General features: G+C 43.1%; 1 protein-coding gene across 3 annotated transcripts in view; it reads right to left on the bottom strand.

Moving 5' to 3' along the window:
• AMOT (angiomotin) overlaps positions 1 to 17627 on the bottom strand; it is a 64754-nt gene that overhangs the window by 18637 nt on the left and 28490 nt on the right. For all 3 annotated transcript variants that reach the window (XM_032392784.1, XM_032392785.1, XM_032392786.1), the window contains 3 exons: positions 16656 to 16800; positions 15697 to 15789; positions 13037 to 13182 (listed from right to left, as the gene is read on the bottom strand). In XM_032392784.1, coding sequence (XP_032248675.1) covers positions 13037 to 13182; positions 15697 to 15789; positions 16656 to 16800 — 384 coding nt within the window. The remainder of the gene's footprint in view (positions 1 to 13036; positions 13183 to 15696; positions 15790 to 16655; positions 16801 to 17627) is intronic.

Below are 17627 nucleotides of genomic sequence, written 5' to 3'. Positions count from 1 at the left end.
CCGGTTGAGGTGAGCTGGAAGTCTACATGTTTTTATCTACTCGACCTTTCCCTAGGAAATAAAACAGACCATAATCACCATTCTCTTTCTCTCAGTAAGCTTACACTTTTCTTTCCTGGGATGGGTGACTATTTGTAACAACACTGACTAGGGCAATGAAGACTGTTAGGCCATGGATGTTTCTGCCTTCCTATTTGCTAAGCTTTGAATAACTGGAGAGCAGGGAATATTCTCTATCTTCACCTTTTAGGTTCTATAATCCTCATGAGCTATTTAAAGGTGAATGCATTTATTTGTGAATCACTCTGAAAATCCTAAGGGAGCAGTGCAATGTTAATGCAGAGGATGTTAACTATAATTACTCAGGCTTACAGCAGTTATACTTAAAGGCAATTAAAGTGAGCATGCAGTTCTTGCCTTGATGGTAAAGTACTCTGGTGTAAGCACAGAGAACTGAAAAAGCAGCAGTCCAGGGCTAGGTGGATATCTCCATGTCCTCCCTTTCTTGAGAAAGGAAACCTTAACATCTTAGCAAAAGCATCTCCAGCAGCAGGAGTCACTGAGCCAACCCTCTGGAAGGGAAAAGCAACAAAGGCCCAGGGACCTTTCTGAGTTGGCTGAAGACAGGCATGCAGGTCAGACAACATCCACAAAACAGGCCGAGAGAAGTCCAATTATGCTTTGTCACTGGGATGATTATACATAAGGTACCAGGACCACTGCTGCTGGCATAATTCTCCTCCTATGTCTTTTACAAGAAGAACGAGGATAGCCCACCCATAAATACCAGGGTCACCTAGTAAATGCTTAATCCCTAGATAACTTATGACAGAAAAGGACAACTCTAGGATGCTACCAATGCGAGACCCTATAGATGAAATCAACAGGTCAGCTATATTCTAAGTTATGTACTCTATGTTTTCTAGAGCTCATCTTTCTTCCTACCTTCCTTCCTTCCTTCTTTCTTTCTTTCTTTCTCTCTCTCTCTCTCTCTCTCTTTCTTTCTTTCAGAGAGGGAGGAGAAGGGGCAGAGGGAGAAAGAGAATGTTAAGCAGGATCCATGCCCAGCAAGGAGCCCGACACAGGGCTCAATCTAATGACCCTGAGATCATGACCTGAGCAAAAATCAAGAGTCGGATGCTCAACTGACTGAGCCACCCAGATGCCCCTAGATCTCATCTATATTTAGAAAGGACCAAAGGTCTATATGGTTTATTAATTCCTCTACTATCATTATATGCTTCACTTTTACCTTCCTCATGATAAATCCCCTTTTCTTTTCTGACTCACCTCTGTATACTTATCTCCTGTGCTAAGCTCCTCAAATGTTAGATCAGTAATGAGGACATTCTGGGTCCCCAGCTTCACCTTCCAATGTCATCAGAAATGTCAGTGGTTCCTTCTTAGGTAAAGAGAGAGGCCACATAGTAAAGCGGTTATGGTTATGAGCTTTGGCCTCAGACTGAGTTCAAATCCTGGTTCTCCCACTCACTAGTTATGCAACCTTAGGTAAGACACAATCTCTCTGAGCTTCCATTTATTCATTCATCAACAACATGGAGATGATGATGATGTGATATATCTCTATAAGAATCAAATGAGATAACACATGAAGTGCTTAGTAGACCACCCAGGACAAAAAGTACTGTTCTTTTTTTTTAAAGAAAAAGTTAATGCCAAATCACACATGCTCTAATCCTTTCAACTTGGAACATTCATGCCAGATAGCCTTGATATGGTTTTCATTATTTCAATCTCTCATTATCACATTAGTGTCTAATTAAGACAAACCAAACAGACAAATAACAACAAAGAGAGAAACAGATTGATAAATACAGAGAACAAACTGGCGGTTGCCAAAGGGGAGAGGAGTGGGGGAATGGGCAAAATGGGTGAAGGGGATTAAGAGGTACAAACTTCCAGTTATAAAATAAGTAAGTCATGGGGATGAAAAGCACGGCATAAAGAATGTAGCCAATAATATTGTAATACACTTATCATGGTGAGCATTTTTTCATGTACATAATTGAATCACTGTGTTGTACACCTCCAACTAATATTATATGTCAACTATACTTAAAGATAAAAAAACTTAAAGACATTAAAAATACAGCCATTTTCCCCTAGGAAGATGTATAAAACTAAGCCTTGGGGCAGTTGGGTGGCTCAGTCGGTTAAGCGTCTGACTGTTGATTTTAGCTGGGGTCATGATCTCATGGTCGTGAGATCGAGCCCCATGTTGGGCTCCACACTGGGCGCTGAGCCTGATTAAGATTCTCTCTCTCTCCCTTTGCCCCCCCCCCCCACAAAAAAAAACTAAGCCTCAAACACTTCATATGACAGAGCTTCAGATATCTTTATAGGACAAGGCCATTCATTGGCGGTACAATTAAAAGCAAGCACTAAGTTGCTGCAAGGACACCATCTTTGCTCCAAATGACCTGATTTTGGGGGCACCTCCACTTTATGAGAAATAAATACTTTACTTATGGTCAACGGTACTGTTGAAAGAGCCGTAGGCAGAGCTCATTCCCCACCACACGCACGCACACACACCATCAGATATTTCTACTTGACAACAAATGAAAGGTAAAGGAACAAAGTAGTAACCAGGAGACTTGGATTCTAGCCCTAGCTCTGCTACTGATGGTAATTTGCTTCCCTGTTTTCGGCCTCAGAGTCCCCATTTCTTAAAAATGAGGACGGTTGGGGCACCTGGGTGGCTCAGTCGTTAAGCGTCTGCCTTCGGCTCAGGTCATGATCCCAGGGTCCTGGGATTGAGCCCCGCATCGGGCTCTCTGCTCAGCAGGAGGCCTGCTTCTCCCTCTCCCACTCCCCCTGCTTGTGTTCCCTCTCTCTCTGTCTGTCAAAAAAAAAAAAAAAATGAGGAGGGTTTTAGGAGTCAGCCAAGCAAACTGGTCAGCAGCAGGCCAAATCCATTCATCCCCATCCACGTCTATACTGGTTATAGATGCCTTCCGGCTAGAGTGGCAGAGCTGAACAGGCCTATGGTCTACAAAGCTGAAACTATTTACTATCTGGTCCTTTGTAGATAAAATGCCAGACCCTGGAGTGATTTTCAAACTGTTCTGTGAAGTGCTTCAGAGGCCACTATGGTGCGTACGTTATATCAGATGGCTTCTCTTTTTTATGTGTTTTATATATTAGGGTTCTGCGTAAAATTTAATTTCCAAAAAAGATTACTACATTTATACTATATTACCTCACTCCGTCATCTTTCATACTTAACTCTTCAGCATGGTTAAATAATTTAAGGTTCCTGAGGACCCCATGGCATTTCACGCCTCATTGCCTTTGGGTGTGGCATTCTCTCTCTTAGGAGAGGACCACTGACCAGTAGGTTTTAAGAAGTTAAAAAAAAAAAAGCTACATAGGCTAGATAGACAGTCTCAGTTGGTCTCTGATAGTCTTTCAATTCACAGGTATTTTATGGATCTGCTCTTCCCCTTTTCACCTCCAACACTGACCAATAACTAAGAAAGGAGGCAAAATGAAATCCTAGAATTCTGTATGGGCACATTCTTGGAGGTAAAAACAAAATAGAAGTTGTGCCTCAGTTTGTGTGTATGTACATGTAGAAGACAGAACATATAACGTGTGTACTCTCCATAGGATCCTAGATGATTTGTTTTTCTATGTCTTCAGTATTCATGGAAGTGAAAGTTCACTTGAAAAGTTTCTAAAGCCAAGGTGGTGGCTCAGGTCTAGAGACGAGTACCCATGCACCTCCACAAGAAGCCAAGTAAATCCATCATTTAAACCAAATTCCCTCCGGATATTCAGTGAATAGGGGAAATCATTCTATCCATTCAAGTTTTCTTACCAAAGGCCAATTTTCAAAAACTTGTCAAAGCTTCCCTTCCCTTGCTTTTTTTTTTAATTCTATGTTCTCCTAACGTGGTTCCTTAAATCACTCTTACTTTCTGTCTTGATACTTTAGACCCACCTTCCCTTCCAACCCCATCCCTACCTCTTGCTATACCACAAAGGTCTAATCTACGATAGTTTATTCTTTTGCATCTGTACCAATGGTTCTTAACCGGGGGCTATTTCTCCCCCAGGGATCATGCAGCAATGTGTGGCAACGTTTACAGCTAGGGGTAGGTTGCTACCAGCTTCTTGTAGGTAGAAACCAGGTAGACTGCTAAACATCCCACAGTGCACAAGACAGCCTCCTCTATTACTACCAGTGAAGAATTATCTGGCCCCAAATGCCAATAATATTGAGATCGAGAATCCTTGATCTACACTTCAGGACTACTGGAGATCTCATTCATGCCACACTTTCAACAGCTGCTTATATTCACATTTTAATGTTATCATGCTCTCTTTAGTCACAGACCCCTAGCTGAGTGCAAGACTTCTCACTCTGACACTTAATGTGTCCCGGACTGCTTTCATCATTCTCCAAAAGGCTATCCTTTTGATAGTTCAGTCATTATCATCACTTACTCTATTTTTCAGTCTCAAAATCTTGAAATTATTGTTCTTCCCTCCTTCCTCTGTCCACCATACCCAATCTCTCACTATTACTATGTGTTAATTTTAACATATCTCATATTCTTTTGTTTCCTTATATTTTCATGGCCCACATAGTTTTTTTCTTTAAAGATTTATTTATTTACTTTAGAGAGAGAGAGCACGAGTGGGAGGGGCAGAGGAGAGGGAGAGAGAATCTCATGCAGACTCCGCGCTGACCATGGAGCCTGATGCCGGGCTTTATCCTACGGCCCTGGGACCACAACCCAAGCTGCAACCAAGAGTCAGATGCTCAACTGACTGTGCCACCCAGGTGCCCCTTTGGCCTACACAGTTTTAAGTCCTAATTTCACAACTAAGTTATTATAATAATAACCTAACAGATCTCCTTACTTTCAGTTGCCCTCTCCCATCTACACATAAGCACATGTACGCACAGACACACACGCACAATCAGTCCATCCTATATATGGTGGCTGTAACAGACTTCTTCAAGTAGTACATTATGGCACTGCTTTATTTAAGAACAAAGCAATCTGCTGCTAGCATATCCATTCCAGTAGTACTGATTAGGTACCTACTATATCCAAGGCACCTGTATACCTCCTCTCTCACTTCGTTAGGTCAGAGCTCTTCTCTCTCATCCATATCTCAAGCTACTTGATGCTTTTCATTTCATCTCCAGTCTGCTCTCACACTGTCCCCTGTCCAGTCTAGATATGGCTCTTAAAAATGTTTTTATCAAAATGTTGCTGCCTCCTACTGCCTTAAAATTCAACCAGGCCTACCCTGCAAATACTCAATCTTTGTAGTAATCTGATCACTTCTTCTTCTTTCTTTCTTTCTTTCTTTCTTTCTTTTTCTTTCGTCTGATCATTTTTTCACCCCTCCTCACCATATCACTAATCTCTCCAGGAGTTTTTCCTTTACTAATCTTATCTGACCCTGATTGCTGCTTTTCTCAAAAGCCTCTCATAATGTGTACTCTACTAGCAGTCATTGTAAAAGATTTTATTCATGTGTGGATTCATTCATTCATTCAACAGATATTTACTGAATGCTTATCATATGTCAGACCCTATTCTACATCGGAGAGCAGTAGTGATATAATGGGAAGCAAAACAAAGTCCCTGCCCCATTGGAGAGCAGTATCCCATAAGCCCCATAAGAGCAGGGACGTTCTACTCCTTTGCATCTCTCTGAGATTCTAGTTCTAGTTCATTGTTCACTACCCTCTTGGTAACCAGTTAATATTAATTAGCTGTCAAATAGAAGAATAAAAATGAGCATAGCATATCTTAGCTATAACACTACAAATATATGAACAATAAACACATACATTCATCAATGTATTTACTTTGTCTGGCAAGTCAAGGGTTTCAAGTCATTGTGAATCAGAGATAAATTTTTATTTATTTATTTATTTATTAAGTTTATTTATTTGACACAGAGAGAGAGATAGGAGAGAGGGAACACAAGCAGGGGAAGTGGGAGAGAGAGAAACAGGCTTCCCGCTGAGCAGGGAGCCTGATGTGGGCCTCTATCCCAGGACCCTGAGATCATGACCTGAGCCGAAGGCAGACGCTTAACGACTGAGCCACCCAGGCACCCCCAGAGATAAATTTTTAAAGGGGAATCATAAAGTGGGAAGAACAGCAGAAAGGCAATCCAATGAAGAATAAGGCAAATATTCTTGAGCTCAATCAATCATATTTTTCCATTGCTCTTCTGCAATAATTTGAACCCATTCCCAAGCATTTGGCAGATCTCTTAACCCCCTTCTGACTCAGGAAAATCTGATCCCTGCAAATGAATACCACGTGATGGCATCCCTTCCCCTCCCTCCAACAACTGTGGACGTCTTTCAAATTTATTTTTTAAAAGATGGCTATATACAAAATTACTTCTAGGGCCCCTAAAGCTACCCATTTACCTCAGCCATTTGCAAGGAAGTCATTTAATCATTGACCTTTTCCATGTATGCACTGGTGGACAAAGCATAGGGTAGGATATTTTGGAATTAAGAGATCTGGGTTTTGTCCTAGATTTATCACTAACTGTATAATCTGTCTGCACTTTAATTTCCTAATCTGTTAAAAGAAGACAAAACTTGCAAGGTTCATGGTGGGAGATATAATAATAGATTTGGAAATGTTTTCAAAAAGTTAAAAAAATTACATAGGGGGTAGGGATGAATAAGCAGAACACAGAATTTTTAGGGAGTGGAAATACTCTATATGATACCATAATGGTAGATACATGTCATTATACATTTGTCCAAACCCACAGAGGGTAAAACACCAAGAGTGAACCCTAATATAAACTATGGACTTCAGATCACTGATGTGTGAACATAAGCTCATCAGTTGTAACAAATACGACCTCTCATTTATTCATGTGTGGATTCATTCATTCACTGGTGGGGGGTGTTGATAACGGCAGAGGCTCTGCAGGTGTGGGAGCAGGGGGTAGATGGAAAATCTCTATACCTTACCTTCTCTTTTCCTGGAAACCTCAAACTGCTCTGAAAAAGTAAAGTCTTAATAAATAAAAAATATACAGATGGATAGGTGGGGGGGGTAGGCTATTATTACTGGCTGGACGAACACCATCATAGGCACACACTTCATTGGCTATGAGACACTAAAACTAGTTATACAGAGCTAAGTCCAGTGCCTTAGAGGACATCCTTCACTGTGTTTGATTTTCATCTTCCTTTCCATTGCCACAACTCCACTCACTATGTCACAGATGTCACAGTTCCAGTGTACTTTCTTTGGTCCTCTCCTTCATACAACTAGTTCATATGTTGCTCCATGACCCTTCAGTGATTTCTGTGTGATCTGAGTTAGTCTTACTCAGGAGCCCCTGGCTCCAAGTAAGATTTCCCTCTGAAGCAATTTGGTAACACTACCCTGGTATTAGCAAGCTGCCTCTGTCCATTGCCAAGAGGCTGTGGTCCACTGGTGGATATTAAAAGAACTGAAGAGTAGAAACCACCTCTAGAAACTTGCTACCAAGACAACAGAGTTCATTCTGTTAAGGAGGCTAAAGAAGTTATACAAGGCTTCCAACTTGGGAATTTAAAAAGTGAAAATCACAGGAAAAACAGAAAATCAAGCTCTGAGAGGTCACTCCATCTCTTTTTGGGGGCAGAATTTCTTAACATATTGGGTGGAGCAACACCTACTTCAAAAAAAAATATGTTGCCAGGGCGCCTCGGTGGCTCAGTAGGTTAAGGGCCTAGCGTGGAGCCTGCTTAAGATTCTCTCTTAAGATTCTCTCTCTCTCTCTCTCTACCCCCCTCAGGCTCTCTCTAAAAAAAAAATGCTGCCACAAATATGGGGAATGTTATCCTTAGATGAAATGCCCTTCAAATAAGTCAATAATCCATCAGCAGAACACCTTGGAAGATTCCTGGGTAGATAACGTACTTTATCTGAATTCCTATCAACAGTCTAAATGCGCACATAATTAGTACCCTCAGACCTTCCATCCACATTTATAATCCATCATAACTATTGGGTGAGTTTTACCTACTCACACAATATGCTATTGTGTGGAGATGATTTTGGATGAGACATAAATGTCTATGCCTAGCACATCTTCCTCTAATACTGGGAAAGGAGACTAGTTATGGTACTGTGTGGGTAAGTGTGACAGCAGAAAACTGTCCATCTCCAAAAGCAAAATGACAAATCAAGTAAGTGGCAAGGGAATTAGAAATAAGAAAAACTATCAGCCATAAAAGAATAATGGTGGAAATGGAAGGAAAGCATACGAATTTTGTTTTGAAGAACTGAGTGGAGTGGCAAAAGGACACTGGAAAATTCACTGCCTTCAAGAGTTATCACTGTGATGTCTAAATCATCACCAGCCACTGCAGTTCAGAAAAGGTTAACACTTGGGCCCCTTTTCCCTGAATCTCTGTGGCTGTCATTCTAGCCTAAAGCCAAAGAACGAGGCTCACTGGCTTTTTTTGTCAGCCCTCCCACATTCCGCTCTCTCCCGTCCAGTGCACTCTGCTCAGTAGGCAGCCCACCCGCAGCATCTTCCCTCTTTGATCCTGCCAGGGCCTTTTTCCCACCATGCCTGAAACAATTACCCAAGCAGTGGCTCAGCTCTGGATCATGATAAGACAGTAGCCAGCCAGAAGCCTGGGCTGCCTTGAGCCTTGTGAGTGGATATGCCAGGCATCTGTCGAAACTCTTCAGTGAGGTCAAATTAGTGGTAGTGGGTGGGGGGGGTTGGGGGAGGTCCTTTGCATGGGAGAATGCCACGGTTGCTGTGGGACACAGAGTTCTTTTGACTTGGAGTTTAATGAGCCTCCACTTCAACATGACCTACGTGTCCCGAAAGATAAGGGCAAGGATGGAAAGGCACCATTTACCTTGGCTGCTACTTGCTGCATAGGGCTGCAGATTGGTGGCAAGACCCAGATTATAGTGAATCACCACAAAACCAGGTCTCTCCTTTAGTAAAAGTGCTAGCCCCTTCCAGCAAGATACCTCCCCAGATGTCAACAGAGCAGGGTCCCTCAAGAGAATCTCTGCTGAGCTTGGAAGAGGAAGAAGTTATGATTGCGGGAGAAAGTTCTCTGTAAGCCTGAGGCACATTTCTGTATAGAGCTTAGAGCACAGTGAAGAGTATCATGGGCAAGAGACTTAATGGGATTAGAAAAATGAGATGAATTTCAGGAAGAGCATCTAAATGAGGACTTTGTACAGAGAAAGACATAAATACATGCAAGGGTCCTCGGACTATTAAACTAATCATAATATTTCCCTGGCCATCTTCTTTTTAAATGAGATATATTTGACATATAACATTATATCAGTTTCAGGTAAACAACATAATAACTCGATATATGTATTGACCTGACATTGCACTTAGTAGGCTAAGAAAATACTCCCTAGACCAACGACTTAATTTGGGAAAGTTCCCCTAATTCTCATTTGCTAAGTAGAGTGCAGAGGTTTCCCATGGAAGAACTTCTAAGGAAAATTCATGGTACCATTTGTAAGCCATAACTAAATTCTCTGTTTATACGAGACATAGCAAATGTCTGACATATCCCTCTGTCTTCAAAAATGATTTTATGTGAGTTATCTCCAACAGATAGTGGACTACATTTTCTATTCATGAATACCCTTCTCGATTTGGAGATGTTCACTAATTTTGTGAACACTGAAGACTCCTTAGATCCAGAGCTACCTTCTGTAATGTTCCATACTTAAAAATTTTACCCCAGATAGAAGGAGCCTAATGGGGGTTGAGTTGCAGCAGACGAGGAAAACTTCTATAATCTGTTCTTGTATTGGGGACTAAAGAAAAGGAATGTTTTCCTTTGAATATTATAAAGGAGATAAGGCAAACACCACCCAGGAGCAAACCCAGGTCTGATAGGCTGCTAAGACAGAAAAGAAAAGAAGAATCAGTGGATTTTTCCTGAGACATGGTTTCAAGCCCCTACATGGGCTTGAGAGTCTGGGAGACATTACATGACCTCTGTCTTTCGATGCCATTGGGTAGAAGGCTCCCAGCCCGCTCTCTCCATCAAATATCCCACCGCCTTTAGCAACAGCAACTCAAATCTCCCAACAACTAGACTCTGAGCAGAAGTACAAGTGGGAGGAGGACTAAAAAATTAACAATAATTGATGAACTCATTTAAGACACCTGGACACTAGATGCCATGACTGAATCCTAGCCCAATTTTCAGAACTTCTTTTTTAAATTGTAAATCTATGTGTTTCGGGGGCAGGGCCCTGGAAAACGACTAAAAATCTCTGGAACGAATGCCCAGAAAAGCCTCAGGAGCCAGAAATATATTTCAGGCAACTGTTGCAGTGAGGGCTGCCCAGTGGGAACTACAAATTAACATCCTCTCCTTAGATGTATATTGTATATTATTTTCATGATTAACAACCAGTTACCACTGAGCCCTAGGACACAGCAAACCAAGAGAGTTGCATAGTCTTTGTCCCCATTTATCTCCTACCGGATGGGCACCCTTCCTGGAGGGGCAGTAAGGCTGTGTCTACACTCCAATCTCAAATCACTCTGGACAAGCTTCTCATGGTCTTGTTGAAAAAGAGGGGCCCAACGGGTGAAGCATTTTTTTTTAAATGAAAAGATGCAGGGGTTACTAAATTTGAACAAGCGCCCACATTTTCTCTTTGGGAATGGAACCAAAGGATGATTCAGACAGGGAGACAGGCAGCAAGGTCTAGGGAATGAAGAGTCATGAGATTCCAGTTTTATTCCTGGCTTTACCCAAGACTTGCCATGTGACCACCAGCAAGCTACTTCTCAGCCAGTCTCTCAGTTTTCCCTTCTCTAAAAGAACACAGTCTTATCCTTGTCCTGTAATTTACTCTGTGATTTCCTCACAAAAAGGGGAAGGAAAAGCACAGATGAAGTATAGCAAAAGGTTAAAGGGTATGCTCCTTAGGTCTGGATACCAGACATATACAAGTATTCCTCATGTTCAATAAAGCAACTTAGCAGTATTTCTGATGTAGACAACTGATGAAGCTGGACATTAGCTTGATTTTATGCAACCTGATGTTTAATGATTAAGCAAATCAGGTCAAGGACATCATAGGTTAGGTGACATTACCTACTGGAAATGTATGAACCCACAAGCATTTTTTTTAAAGATTTATTTATTTGAAAGAGAGCAAGCAGGAGAAGGGCCAGAGGGAGAGGGAAATGGAGAGAATCTCAAGCAGACTCCCCGCTGAGCGTGGAGCCCACTCAGGGCTCAATCTCACAACCCCTGAGGATCATGACCTGAGCCAAAATCAGGAGTCGGACCCTTAGCTGACTGAACCACCTAGGCGCCCCTCCAACAAGCATTTTAATCCCCACCCCAAAAAGCAAAGGATATCTGGAAGTCAAGAGATCTCTAGGAAATAGAACCATTCTTACTGAGGGAGAAGAAGCAGGCAATGAATGAAGGTAGGAAAGACAGCTCATACATACAAAAGCCACAATGCTGAGGGCTTGGTCACTAAACACTTTTTTTTTTTTTTTTGGTCTCAAGTTTATAAAGCTTCCAATGTTACAATGGAGGCTATTTCTTCTCTTAAAACAATTCAAATTTTAGAATAGTTAGTGAGATGTGAAATTTTCTTCACCAAGTTACACTTTGGCATCAATTTTTGCTGGAACACACCCATTCCCTGAAGTACAAAACACTGAAGACTTAGTAGTACTTCAATACAATGACAACTGGTATGCAAGATTAATTAATGACAGGCCAGCAGCAATATTCCCTCTATTTCACATGAACACAGTTCAGTGTTGCAATCGAGTAACATCTACATCAAGACTAATCAGATACATATTTATCATACGCTTAATAGCTTGGGGGCCCCTGTATTTGTCAAAGAAAGACTCTATACTCGCACACACAAAAAAGTGACCATTTCACCCCACCACGTACCTCCATTCCACAACCTAGCCAGGAAGAGCCAGGGCACAGCTCCTGGCCTGCCACAAACTGTAAATTGTCCCTGGGTCCCATCCTGTTCAAGACTGCTTCTATTTGAGGGGCGCCTGGGTGGCTCAGTCATTAAGCATCTGCCGTCGGCTCAGGTCATGATCCCAGGGTCCTGGGATCGAGCCCCGCATCGGGCTCCCTGCTCTGCGGGAAGCCTGCTTCTCTCTCTCCCACTCCCCCTGCTTGTGTTCCCTCTCTCGCTGTGTCTCTCTGTCAAATAAATAAATAAAATCTTTTTTTTTTAAAAAAAAGACTGCTTCTATTTGAAAACCAGTCTGCAAAATAAATCCTAGGATAAGGGGCATAGCCATCAAGATTCATTTATTTTAGTTTAGTTTTTTACCTAAGGGGACCAACTTCCCACTGAGTATGGGGAGACAAGGACCATTTTGATGTTAATATCCTTGGAGTACTTTAAAATATCTGGAATCATTTTTTTAGCCCTTCTAAAAAAAAGCTTTAAAGCCCTATAACGGCAGGAATTAAAAAGTATGTATCTGTCACAGGCTTAAGGCAGGGCTAGGTCCACAGTAAGAACTTGGAGGGGGGTGGTTAGCTTATTATATGAATGAGCAAATGGAAATTCCTCCTTGACCTTGGTGATTTTCTATTCGGGAGCCAAAGGAAGGAACTTGCAGAGAAGAGAAAAGAAATCAAAGTGTACTCACATCAGCGCAGCTATGACTAGAAGTAGCAGAGGGCGGGGCTCAGTCACTTAAGTGTCCGACTCATGATTTTGGCTCGGGTAGTGAGATGGATCCCCGAGTCAGGCTGCGTGCCCCGCGGGAAGCCTGCTTGGGATTCTCTCTCTCCCTCTGCCCCTCTCTCCGCTTGTGTTCTCACTCTTGCGCTCTCAAATAAATAAATAAATCTTAAAAAAAAAAAAAAGAAGTAGCAGATGGTACCTTCCTATTGGGGGATTGTGTAGCTGCCAGTTCACCAAACTGGGGAGTCCCCAGTGCCCTTGATCCCTTGATTTCCCAGCCCTTCCCCACCTCAGGCTCATATACCTAAGGAAACTACACATACCTCTTCTTCCAGCTTGACCACCTTGGCCTGGGCGTTGCTCAGGGCCTGGTCTCGGATTTCGATGTGTCGCCGTTGGTCCTCATTGGTAGAACGGGCAGTGGCCAGCTCGGCCTCCAGCTTCTCCTTCTCCCTCTGGCTTTCCTTATCTATCAAGACATGAATCATCATTACTGCCATTCTGGGGCTGGCTCAAAACCTTACCTGGGTAAAACTGACAATCATACCCATTATTAAACATTGTCTAACACAGAGCCAAAAGAACCAGCACACCCAAGATCTGGACTCTCTCGCTGGCTCTGCCACCAACTTGCTATGTAAATTCAGAAAAGTCACTTAACAATGGTTGTGGTGCAGAAGCAATGTGAAAGTAGATGTAAAGAGTGTGATGAAAAGTACAATGCAAAGAATACACACACATCAGAAGAACAGGTAGGTTTGTCTCTTCAATTTTATTTCTTCAAGTGGTTTTGTATTCACAAAAGAGCCACTGAGTCCCCCAGAGTTTACCCTATTATCTTGTGACAGTATATTAAATCAATCTAAAAATGGTATTTCACAGAATGTATAAAACTCAAAATCCTACTCTTTACTAACATTATTTTCCAACTGAACTAAGTCCAGGATTGCACTGTAGGTACGGAAGACCAAGACACGTGTAATCATCCCCTCGGCCTTTCTAGGACCCTCCCCTTTTACCTAGGACAGCCCTCATGCCCGAAACTCAAAGGAGCAGTTCTGATTCTCATTTGGAGGTAGAGTGCCCTTCCTCTGGAGACCATGATACTTAAGTTTGTAAGAGAAACTTTAATAGGGCAGCCTCGCCTTCCTTCCCACTCTGATGTTACTTATCTATTCAGCTGTACCTTGGAAAAGAAATGAGCATCTGTCGAATACTTATTGCCTACCAAGTATTGTGCTAACTTAGGCCTCAGAAAGAGTCCCCTGCAAGGAAAAGTGTTATTCTCTTCTCCATTTTGTGTATGAAAAGACAGAGACCCAGAGGGCCTGAATAACTTGTACGAGGTCTCACAATTAGTAAATGAGTACACAGCGGAGCCCATACTGAAGGCCAGGCTGTTCTGAACTCCTTCTAACCAGACTGCCTTCTCCTAGGGTTGCGTTGGGTTTGGCCTCTCGAGGGTAAGTGGAACACATTCCCCAGGGAGGCTTTTCAAGAGGGCTTTCTTGCCGCTTGCCACAGTTCCAACCACGCAGCACCCTGTCGATGTCCAAAGGCAAAAAGAACTAAGAGGCCACAAGTCATGCCCTCGCTTCTGCTTGCTAAGCGGAGTCCATTTTTCCCTTCTAGAACCATGAGACAGCCTTTCCCCCTGCTGTTAATACACTTTTTATCTATTAAGTTCCCACATTTTATAAACCAGTAGCCGAGCTCCCAGGACCCCTGAAATACCATTGCCACACAGGGAGGAAGGAGTATGAACTAGCAGATCCGGGGCAAGAATCCATACATTTTCTCTTTTGTTTTGTTTTGTCCTGGGGGGCCACCACCTTCTCCACCAGGGAACCTACTTCCAGGGTCACCGTGACACCCCAAAAGCAACAATTTACACCAGGTACTGAGGACATCAGAAAAACTGCATTCTTCCCTCTGAGACAGACTGACGAAGGAACAGGAGGCTCAGGGAAATGAGGAAGAAAAAAAGCCCCACTTCTAAGGCCAGTGCACAACAGAGCAACCCAGGGAGGGAGGGGGATATTGTAAGTGAAGATCAAACAAACTTGTAAAAGCTGACTGGAAGCTGCATGGAATGACTTGAAAGAGGCATGTGGAGGCCCCGTGAAGATGGGGCCTGACAAGTCCCCACCGTGCGCCACTCCAGCTGGGAGCCGCAGGGAGGGGGGCAGGGGGTAGGCAGCACCAATCACGGGCGTCTGCAGAGTGAGGGTAGTTCATCTGTTTCCCCCTATGGGCTCAACCCACTGCAGAGTTTTTATTGCTGGTTTTATTGTGGCAATTGGAAAGAATGAGGCATTGTCTAGCTGGGTGGAGTCTATTAGGGACCGATAAAGAAGAGGATTAGTTCATTGTCACGGTCCTCGGAGTATTTCCAGACAAAGGAAACACTATTATGAGGAAGATGCAGTTCTGCCCTCCCCCACATCCTCCAACTCTGTGACCAGAGTCAGTAGCTCAGGCCATGGCAGTGGTCCTCCTCTAGCTCCCTTTGCCCTCAGCCAATATGGAATGATATGATGTAATACGGGGCGTTTAACTAAGGGAGCCACAGGTGCCGATTAGGTATTCCAAACGCTAATCATCGATTGCACATGTTAATCCTGTCTCTACCACAGCCAGCCCATGGAGCCTTCAACAATAAATCCCTCCAACATGCAGAGACCCCATGTTCACTAAGGTCCTTTTCAGCTAGCAGTGACAAAAGCAGGGATTTCGAGGGGCTTCTCTGGTCTAATACAGAAGGAGCCATGTTGATGTGGCTAAATGTGGCAAGCAGCCTTCTTGGCCTCGAAGGAAAAAAGAACAAGAATCCCAACTTTATGCTTGAACAGGAAAAAGAATGCCTAGATGGCATTTGCTCTGTCCCGGCTATTCTAGAAGGATATGCAGAACTGTGTAACCTTTTTACACATCTGGCTCCCAACCACACATTAATACCTGCTGCCGGAGCTTTCAGACTTACTTTTTGCAAAGAGCTGAGAGATGGTTTTTCTGGTATCCTCTGATCCCTCATATTCCTTCTCCGCAAGCTGCTTGTTGGCAGTCTCTAGACGCTCTGTGGAATTCAGAGACAATCAACAGGGCCTCATATACAAACTTCCAAGCACATGGTGTTTGCCCTCTAAATACTGATCTTGGGCAAAACAAGCCTGCTTCTTCTTGTTACTCAGGAATAGGTGACACAGACATAGATTTACAAATGTGGAGCCCCAAACAAAACTAAACCATGGTTGGGAAGGAGGAGGTGAGCACTTAACACTTTCACCCCTCCCTGACAAAACCGAGGTGCCGAATTCTTAATTCCGATGAAGGAATCTATCCCTGAATATATGACATCTTTCATTTGCCAGGACAAAGAGCATCAAAGTTATTATGAAGTCTTTAAAATCATGTAACATCAAAGCTAGAAGGGGACCATGGGCAGTGTCTAGTTCAGTTGTCTCACTTTATCAGTAAGACAATCTAAGTCCAAAGACAGAAAATAATATCCCCAAGGTCATCAGTTTTGAAGGTGTTGAAGGTGGTCATTTCTCCCCATCTTCAGTATTATCGTGTTAAGGTAAAAATAAAAGGAGGGAGTCCCAGGAACAATGGAGGACATCATTATCTCAAGCTTGCACAGCCCAAAGACAGACCTCTGCAAAACCTATAAAGGAGAAAGGCAGCATGGATTGTGGGGCAGGCCAGGCGGGTCCAGGAGTCCCGGGGGGGATACTGTCTGATTAACACCTCAGCTCATCCCACTCTGATTAAGCAAGCTTGGGACCAAGTTCTGTTGCAGTCCCCAAAACCTAGCTCGGTCTATGCCCTGCAATTTACTGGCCACACTAGTGGGCTGGACAAGCCCTGAGAGCCTCAATGTATACTCCTCAGCCCTTCCCTTCGCCATCTTGGCCAATGCTTCAGAAGTGACTCCCTCACCTCTCAGATCCCTGTTGAAGTCATGCATCCTTCGAATTTCACCCTCAAGCTTGTTTCTCATGGCTTTCTCCAGGGCCTCTCTTTTGGAGGATGATTTTACAAGGTTCTCATATGCCTCTGAGACACGCTGGATTTCTGTCTCCACCTGAAAAAAAAAAAAAAAGAGGAAAGATAGTGGGGATGGTAGGAGCTTAATGGGATAGATGGTCTGAAAGCATATATGCAAATCCTTAGTGACAGCTTCTCCCAGGGCTTTACAGATGGCTAGGAGGCCAGCATAACACAGTCAGATAAGAAAAGTTTCCCAGAAGGATTTCTTAAAAAAAAAAAAAAAAAGATTTATTTATTTGAGAGAGAGATCTGGAGTGCATGGGCAGGGTCAGGGGAGGGGCAGAGGGAGAGGGAGAATATATCTCAAGGAGACTCTGCACTGAGCACGGAGCCCTACATGGGGCTCAACCCCAGAACCCTGAGATCACGACCTGAGCCGAAACCAAGAGTCGGACGCTTAACCGACTGAACCCCCAAGTGCCCCCCAGAAGGATTTCTAAAGTCAACGTTCAGCTCAGCAACTAATTCACAGGGTCATGAGATTCCCTCAGGTTAAAAACAAATACAGTTTCTGCCTTCAGAGAAGGTGGTAGGAGAGAATAAATTTCATATGTATAGTTATAAATGATTCTCATTTCTGTGTAAGAATTTTCTTAATTTTGGCGTGCCTGGGTGGCTCAGTCATTGGGCATCTGCCTTCGGCTCAGGTCATGATCCTAGAGTCCTGGGATCGAGCCCTGCATCAGGTTCCCTGCTCTGCGGGAGGCCTGCTTCTCCCTCCCCCACTCCCCTGCTTGTGTTCCCTCTCTTGCTGTGTCTCTCTCTGCCAAATGGATAAATAAAATCTTTTTTTAAAAAAAGAATTTTCTTAATTTTGAAAATACTATTGACACTGTATATAGTATGTAGATAACATTATTT

Source organism: Phoca vitulina, unplaced genomic scaffold (assembly GCF_004348235.1).
Source record: "Phoca vitulina isolate PV1807 unplaced genomic scaffold, GSC_HSeal_1.0 scaffold69, whole genome shotgun sequence".
Classification (NCBI taxonomy): Eukaryota; Metazoa; Chordata; class Mammalia; order Carnivora; family Phocidae; genus Phoca; species Phoca vitulina.
Note: the sequence above shows the minus strand (reverse complement) of the source record. Positions and strands in the feature narration are given on the sequence as shown.